Raw genomic sequence first — 8,949 nt, forward strand, 5'->3', positions numbered from 1 at the left:
GAAGAGCCCGCTTCACTGTCTGAACTGCTCTTTCAGCTAGTCCATTAGCTCTGGGAAGACGGGTGATTCCATTTTCTTATTTCCCAGTGATTCACACCACTGTTTACTGTCAGCACTTACAATTTCAGGACCATTATTAGGTACTAAAGTTTTTGGTATTCAGAATCTTCAAAGTTTGAATAAGATAAACATTAACTGTTTCTGATGTTCTTTTTCCCGCGGGGAAAACTTCTTTCCACCTAGAACCCGCGTCAATAATTACTATGATATTGCCTTGGTCCTTAACATAGCCCCAGTCCACGGTGTGTCGCTCCCAGACGTCGGCTTTTGGCCACATGGAGACTATGTTTCCCAGGCTAGGCCTGTTCATTTGCCATTTCCTACATTTTCTAAGAAAATGTTGAACGTCTTGGGCAATGCCAGGCCACCATGCTAACATTTTGACTGATGCCTCAGTTGCATTCTTCTCAGGATGTATCCGATGCACTTTTGCCAAAATCAAGTGTCGTTGTTTGAGTGGAATGAAAGGAACAACATATCTGAAGATGATTCCATTGTGCATGGTCAGTACATCTTTGTGTTGTTCGAATCCTTTTTCCGCCTCTGAACATTGTTTCCAATTGCCGCTTTTGGTTCTTTTCATTTTGTCCGTGAAGAGTATTTTTGTTTCAGGTTCAGTTTTTATTTCTGCTTGGGTCACAAAATCACCAAATCAATTTCTGATTGCGAAGCACACTCGATCGTTGTCGGATTCGTCTTCGTCAAAATCGATTCTGCTCAAAGCATCTGCATGGGGTCATGGGGTATCTGCTCTCCTGGTGTGTGCTTCAACTCATAGTCGAAAGCCATTAGAGCTGTTGCCCATATTGTGATTCTAGCTGATGCTGTCTTTGGGGTCTCCACGTCTGGTGCAAAGAGATATTTGAGTGGTTTTTGGTCCGTTTGTAGGGTAAATCGTCTTCCAAGAAGGAATTCCTTCAATCTTGTGACCACAAACACAGTTTTGGTCTGATGCACCAATCGCACTTTTCTTCAATCACCAAACCGTCATATTGTTTTTTTGTTGATGTTGGCTAACCAGACTAAACAATTCTTTTTCTCCCAATTGATGAATTTTCCTTCAATTACGTTATTTACTAATTCTAATATAACTTGGTGTTGTTGGTTTGTTGGTTTTATGCTAATTTTTTTCTTTACTAGTCAGTAGTTGTATATCATCTTGGTATTGTCTTTGAGGGAATTAACTCTTTTATTTTATCAAAAAATTAAAAGTGGTTGTACAACTTCGATTGGAGTTCAATGCATCTTAATTTGTCAGTTGAGTTTTGTTTACGTGTTGTTTTTAGTAGCTTATACAGAACTTTTACTTTTTTCGAGTCCAAATCTATTATCGGTATAATTAAGAACACGCAAAATTAGAACACTTTTTGAAACTGAAAAAAAAAACGGAAAAAATCGGTCAATTTATGTCTTTTTTTGTTTTCTGTTTCAATCCCGATGTGCATCAAGCGCGTCAACGGTGGCTATTTTCCCGCAATCATTTTTCAGTTTTGTTTCAAATGTTTCACGAATTTGATATATACTTTTAAAAAAGCACATTTGTAGTTGTCTCGACATTTCAAGTGTCAGTTAAGAATTTAAATAACAAGAACACTATTTGCTTCCAAACGATATCGAGCACTTATGAGATTTGCCTGTTTTAAGAATACTTTTTATTGTGGGGTCAATTTTTTTCTAGCAGTGAAAGATTTAGTTAGCTGTCTACTAAGTCTCAACAGAACCCCTTTGACGTTTTCAGTACATATCTAACCGTTTTACTGACTTTGACCCTATTTGTTTTCAATGACTCTCATTGGTTTTTTTTATTTTGGCTCGAGTTTATCTTTTTTGTCCTGTTATTTTGCTTGATTCCTGAATATGAGATTTTGCCTGGTTTCCAGTTAAGCACAATTTAATCTAAATAATGGTTCAATTGGTTTATTTTTGTGGGTAGCAGTCTGAACAAGTTCTTAGTTTTGTTGCGTTTCCCTAAGTTGTGTTTTCAAAATTTCGAATGCGCTTTTAAATAATAAATTGTTTTCAGTTTTCAAGAATTTATTTGTTTTATTGACGTATTGTAGTGTTTTCGATGCAACTGAACCTTAAATACTATGAATTTACAAGGTTTTATGTCTCCCGTTGGTTTTCTATTTTTTTAAAAGTTGTTTATCTTTTTTATATGCTTTGTTTACAATCAAAGGCTTATCTCCGTGTTTTAAAAGTGTTCAATTCAATGGGTTGTAACTTAAGACATTTGGTGCTATGCTTCTTTACCTCGTCGGACGAAAACTTGTTTTGCTTTACCTAATTTGGCAGGTTTTTCAGCGTTCTGCTTGAATTGGTTTTCTAGGTTAAAATAATTTTTCGCTCATTTTGCTCAAAGTGCTTCAAATCAGTACTGGCTCAGCAAAACAATCAAAAACGAATAGATTTAACATAGAAATAAAAACGACAAAAATAAGCCTAGAGATAAAATATACCATTAAAACAAAGTTTATGATTGTTGCTTGAGTTTTATTCTATTTAGTGCCAGTTACTAGATTCATTTTTCATTTCGTAAAGAAGCAGGAATGAGGCAAATTACAACTCTTTTCTATACAGCACTTGATTTGATGTTTTCTGAGGAAAACATTTTGTTCTTTGCCTGGCCGTCGTCAGCCTCTCAACGGCTATTATTTGAGCGCTCTCTTTTTTTACAATTCAAACAATTTGAATTGTATTGGGGTGCTGTCCTTTTTAAAGATCTGTTGGCATATACTTTTAAAAAAGCACATTTGTAGTTGTCTCGACATTTCAAGTGTCAGTTAAGAATTTAAATAACAAGAACACTATTTGCTTCCAAACGATATCGAGCACTTATGAGATTTGCCTGTTTTAAGAATACTTTTTATTGTGGGGTCAATTTTTTTCTAGCAGTGAAAGATTTAGTTAGCTGTCTACTAAGTCTCAACAGAACCCCTTTGACGTTTTCAGTACATATCTAACCGTTTTACTGACTTTGACCCTATTTGTTTTCAATGACTCTCATTGGTTTTTTTTATTTTGGCTCGAGTTTATCTTTTTTGTCCTGTTATTTTGCTTGATTCCTGAATATGAGATTTTGCCTGGTTTCCAGTTAAGCACAATTTAATCTAAATAATGGTTCAATTGGTTTATTTTTGTGGGTAGCAGTCTGAACAAGTTCTTAGTTTTGTTGCGTTTCCCTAAGTTGTGTTTTCAAAATTTCGAATGCGCTTTTAAATAATAAATTGTTTTCAGTTTTCAAGAATTTATTTGTTTTATTGACGTATTGTAGTGTTTTCGATGCAACTGAACCTTAAATACTATGAATTTACAAGGTTTTATGTCTCCCGTTGGTTTTCTATTTTTTTAAAAGTTGTTTATCTTTTTTATATGCTTTGTTTACAATCAAAGGCTTATCTCCGTGTTTTAAAAGTGTTCAATTCAATGGGTTGTAACTTAAGACATTTGGTGCTATGCTTCTTTACCTCGTCGGACGAAAACTTGTTTTGCTTTACCTAATTTGGCAGGTTTTTCAGCGTTCTGCTTGAATTGGTTTTCTAGGTTAAAATAATTTTTCGCTCATTTTGCTCAAAGTGCTTCAAATCAGTACTGGCTCAGCAAAACAATCAAAAACGAATAGATTTAACATAGAAATAAAAACGACAAAAATAAGCCTAGAGATAAAATATACCATTAAAACAAGGTTTATGATTGTTGCTTGAGTTTTATTCTATTTAGTGCCAGTTACTAGATTCATTTTTCATTTCGTAAAGAAGCAGGAATGAGGCAAATTACAACTCTTTTCTATACAGCACTTACTTTTGATGTTTTCTGAGGAAAACATTTTGTTCTTTGCCTGGCCGTCGTCAGCCTCTCAACGGCTATTATTTGAGCGCTCTCTTTTTTTACAATTCAAACAATTTGAATTGTATTGGGGTGCTGTCCTTTTTAAAGATCTGTTGGCACATTTTCATCATTTTTGTGAAATTGGACTAGTGATTTCGGTCACGCCGGAACAGGAAGTGGAGCAAAAAATCGAGTGGTTTTGCGGCGTGACATTTTTTCTCTTAATTTTTAAAATAGATTGAGAAAATGGTGTTTCAACAAAAATTCGAAATGTTTCTTGTACAAATACAGTTGGACATTCATTTTATTGGTTTTTTTCAGTTTTTTCTTTCTAAATGGTTTTACCAATCCCTTTATAGTCCATTCTAGGTCTAGTCTTCTGTTTAGGCAACAAAAATTCTTTGAGTTGTAGGTCAGGACTTCTGACAAGTTTTCAAATTTGCTTTATCTTTTGATCGTGCTTTTGGTTTTACATAAGTAACGATTCTCACGTTTGACTACTGACTTAACTCACTATTTTAATTGAATGGATTTTCAATTCTTTCACGTATTCAATTACCTAATGTAGTGAATAAGGTCAAAGTCAAAAGACCAAAATGAGAAGAGACGAGACAAACATTTAAAGCGCGGTCATAAAATCATAAAGCATTTTTAAACTAGTTTTAAAAAAACGTAGATACTAACTTTGATTTATTAATAGCTGCAAAGCAATGGCTGATGCTCTTATCGGCGTTCTTTTAGTTTTTTACATTACAAAGAGTTTGACTTGCATTGGGGCGCTCTCTTTTTTTAAGATCTTTTCAGACACTTCATGGTTTTTTAAGTCCACTTGGAGTAGTGATATTGGTCTTGCCGAAACAGGAAAAGAGCAAAAAGCAAGTGGTTCGCGGCATGATATTTTTTCTCTCTAATTCTGAAGTAGAGTGAGAAAAATTCGCCCTAGTGATTTTTTGTTGACATGCGGCAATTTCACTCCACTTTTTACTGTTTTTCAATTTTTCGGATAGGATTGTTTTCTTAATGGTTTTCTTAAACCATTCATAGTTCATTCTAGGCCTATTAAAATTCATTTTTTAAATTCATTCATAGTTCATTTTTTATCTGATTGGTTTGGAAATGGTTTTTCCAATACTCTCAAAGTCCGTTTTAGGTCTAGTCGTTTGTTTACTCAATGAAAATTCATTAAATTGTAGGTCAGGACTTCTCCTGCTGTGTTATGTTTTTTTGAAAATTTGCTTTATCTTTTGATCACGTTTTTTGTTTTACATAAATCATGGTTTTCACGTTTGACTTCTGACTTACTTCACTCACTATTTCAACTGACTGGATTTTAAATTTTTCACACATTCAATTACGCAAATCAACAACAGGTAAAGCCCACTGGGCATAAGTTTCATTGGAAGCGCTGATGTAGTTTTAGTAGTCTTTCAGGTGCTTTTTCTGCTGAAGCTGCTGAGAAAAGCTAAATATAAGGTCAAAAAATCATTTTATGCTGTATTTTTAGCCCACAACTGTTCAATTGTTCACGTCTTTAACTTCTTAAAGGCAATTATTTAGGCGCTCTCCTTTTTTCAATTTGCTTTACTTTTGGATCACGTTTATTATTTTAGATATGTCACGATTTTTAAGTTTGACTTCTGACTTACTTCACTCACTGTTTCATCTAAATGGGTTTTGTTGAATTCTTTCAATCATTCAATTACGCATACTGGTGAATTCTGTCAAAGTCCAAAGATCAAAATCAAAAAAGACGGAATAAGGCTCGGTGGGATCTTTTCCGTTTGTGCCCTCCCCCTGTACTTTATGCACCCCCTAGTTACAGAGCACATGCCATTACATGGTTAAAACATTATATAAAAATATGGCACTTACGTGGGGGAGGGGGGTGCAAATAATATGCGCCCACTAAGCTGGGGGGCACAAACGGAAAAGATCCGGCCGGTCATTAAGTCATTGAGAATTAGGTTATCGAAGTTCATATTTTGAGTGTTTGCTGGCTGATATTGGAATTAAGCATATAAAATTTCAGTTTAGAAGCTAAATTAAGTATCCAACTGAAACTGAACGCCAAATTAGAACACATTTGACACTGAAAAAAACTGAAAAAATTGGTCAATTTATCTCTTCTTTTTCTTTTTTTTGTTTCAATCTCGATTTGCATCAAGCGCGTCAACGGCGTTTCTTTATGATGTGTCTTATGCAAATCAGACGGATTCTGTCGGGAATGTGTAAATTACAATAGGAAAAATTTTGTGACAAGTAAATTGCCCCATATTTTTAAGAGAGACAATTGAAAAGTTTTTACCGGTTTCAGCATTTTTCATATATATTTCGAAATCAACATGGAAACTTTGTGTTTAGAAGCTTCGACATCTGTATCCACAGAAGCATCAACATCTGGCGTGACGACTATAACTCCGTGTGGTGTAACAGAAATGAATTCCTTTCCACTTCCAAGCAATGTACAAACTACGCTTGTACCAAGGTTCACGACAAAAGCTGGAGGATCTCAACCAACATCAGGAGCCGGAGAATCTCAACCAACATCAGGAGCCGGAGAATCTCAACCAACATCAGGAGCCGGAGAATCTCAACCAACATCAGGAGCCGGAGAATCTCAACCAACATCAGGAGCTGGAGAATCTCAACCAACATCAGGAGCCGGAGAATCTCAACCAACATCAGGAGCCGGAGAATCTCAACCAACATCAGGAGCTGGAGAATCTGAGGCAACATCAGTCAAAGTGTGCGATGAGACAATGTCAAATTACATCCGGGAGCAATATTATCCATTAGGGGTCAGTTTTTTGCCTTTTTCATGGAATTTAATTTGCCACTTTAGGGCTCTCTTGTGCACCAATTTTTTGCTCAAAAAATTTTAATTTGGGAGAAAAAAAAGTTTTAATTTAATTTTTTAGGAGCCTATCACCATCAACCAACTGAACCTCATCATCTCTACAGAAGACACCGATTTGTTTCTTACTCTGAAGACAACCTTAGCTGGAGTTGATTACAACATTGAGCCTACATCACCAGGAAGTGGCGTGTTCAAAGTTGTCCCAGAAACACAGGTAGGTTGATTGTTCTTTTTGTGTATTACATGAGTCTAATCTCCGATTTGATCCCGTTTCTGAGCTCTTTTATATGACAACTTAAACCCGCTACAAATGAACTTACCGCGCTCAAATTTTGATCTCTGATAATGAGCAGGGATATAAAATGGTTAATTTGTTAACATCTGAGTTTGTCAGATGTTGTTTTTCTCGTTGATCTCAACCTAATTTACCGACGTTTACGTTGAATTAGCAACAAAGTTGATAACTTTAGAAGCTTTATTGAAATTGTTTTTTAGGCAACTAATACTCGTATCAGCATCAGTGAGTTCCCGAAGAACCCAAATGATCCTTCAGTTGTGACAATCTCTTTCGACAATGGCCCAGACAGCTCTGACCGATTTGAGACTACGCTTGATTCTCTCAACATTACAGTTGAAGGATGTCTTGAAACAGACATTGAGCCTAGTTTCATCACATGCGAGAGTGAGTGCCTTTTTAAAGTATTTTATTACTTGAAACAAGAACAATAGTGTTTTATTTTTATGTATCGAACTCCAAATCGAAATCGGACTTAGCTATTGTAAATCAGGTCTTTATGTAATATCTAAAACTAATTAATACTTAATAATTATGGCCTAGCAATCGCCGTGTTCATGTTTAGTCGGGCTGACAGAAAGCCTCAATCTGGAAATTTTCATTTTTCCAGCATTGGCTTCATAAGTCAAAATTTATTAAATTTTTATAAAACTACAACTTTTTCATTCAAAAGTCTATTTAAATTTTTCCCATCAATGGACTATAGTTTTTCTGTCAATGGGAATTTTATGACTATAACATTATCATCATTGTATTAGTGGCTTAAAAGACAAATTTCTAACCGCAACCGTGTCGTAGAGGCGATGAATGAGATCAGGGAATCGGTCCTTGTGTACATAACTTGCACACTGAAATCAGCGTTTTAGCAAGTCAAAACTAGAAACGAATTAACCCATTAGCTCTCAATTCAAAAACGTTAAATTTTACATTTATGCCTTTGGTAGATGACAAACAGCTACGGACACCTAAAGAACTTTTGAAAAAAGAGCCGGAAATAACCAAACAATACATAATACTAATCAGATCTCTTCTAACTAGTCATTACGGCTTCAGCTCAATGACGCCTCTGAATAAACGCCGAATTTCCGACATTTTCTATTCAAAATTTTCCCAAAAACTGCTGTTTTCGAAAGTGATGGTTCATCCAAAAATGCCCATTAATGTTAAATTGGATTCCGACCGGGACTATTTGTTAATCTTTCTACTACCTCCTTCTCCTATGCTTTAAGAAATTGCTGATAATCTTTGATCTTTACCAGAAGCACTATCTTGGTGAAAAGTAAGGTCTTAAAATGCAATTTGTTTGGGTAATTTTTCGATATTTCCCAGTAAATTAAAACCTTTATCTTGTGTGTGAAGATCTAAAAAACGATTTCTGTCCATCTAATTGTTTTTGCCCCAAAACCTAAATGATTGTTTGTCCGAGCTCGAATTTTTTTGTGTTTTTGTAACGAAATCTCTTCATTTCTCGGGAGAACTCTCGCAATATGGAGAACTCTTGCTGGAGATGCTTTTGAGCCTGGTACTTTTTCGGAAACGTTTGTATGTATAGTGTATAATAAGTCTTCTTTTTGAGCTCAGTTGTTTTTGTGTATTGTTCCGAATTGCGACAAACGTAGCAAGAAGCAAAAGATCAATGCGGCATAACCATCTTTTTGAGTTAACGGCGGAGATACCGAGACACAGATCTCATTTAAACTTCAGGCCTCAGCGCATATCTATTGTTTTGAGCACAGATAATGCTCAAAGAGCAGAAATTAGATTTTACGTAGCTTTTTGGTACCATAGTGTATTATGACGTCTATGATAACTGTCTTATATGGAAAAGTCATCATCATAAAAATTTTCATAAATGGCAAAGTTGTAGTCCCACCAATTATTTATGACGTTTTGAATGTATAAAGGTGAT

General features: G+C 35.2%; 1 protein-coding gene across 1 annotated transcript in view; it reads left to right on the plus strand.

Moving 5' to 3' along the window:
* Positions 1–6,230: 6,230 nt before the first annotated feature.
* Positions 6,231–8,949, plus strand: part of LOC142356150 (uncharacterized) — a gene marked incomplete at its 3' end in the record, with an annotated part of 3,356 nt that continues 637 nt past the window's right edge. The window contains exons 1-3 of the mRNA XM_075408115.1: positions 6,231–6,686; positions 6,807–6,959; positions 7,241–7,427. Of these exons, the coding sequence (XP_075264230.1) occupies positions 6,231–6,686; positions 6,807–6,959; positions 7,241–7,427 (796 nt within the window). The remainder of the gene's footprint in view (positions 6,687–6,806; positions 6,960–7,240; positions 7,428–8,949) is intronic.

Source organism: Convolutriloba macropyga, unplaced genomic scaffold (genome assembly GCF_964194025.1).
Source record: "Convolutriloba macropyga unplaced genomic scaffold, txConMacr16.3 SCAFFOLD_5252, whole genome shotgun sequence".
In the NCBI taxonomy this organism is placed as follows: domain Eukaryota; kingdom Metazoa; phylum Xenacoelomorpha; order Acoela; family Convolutidae; genus Convolutriloba; species Convolutriloba macropyga.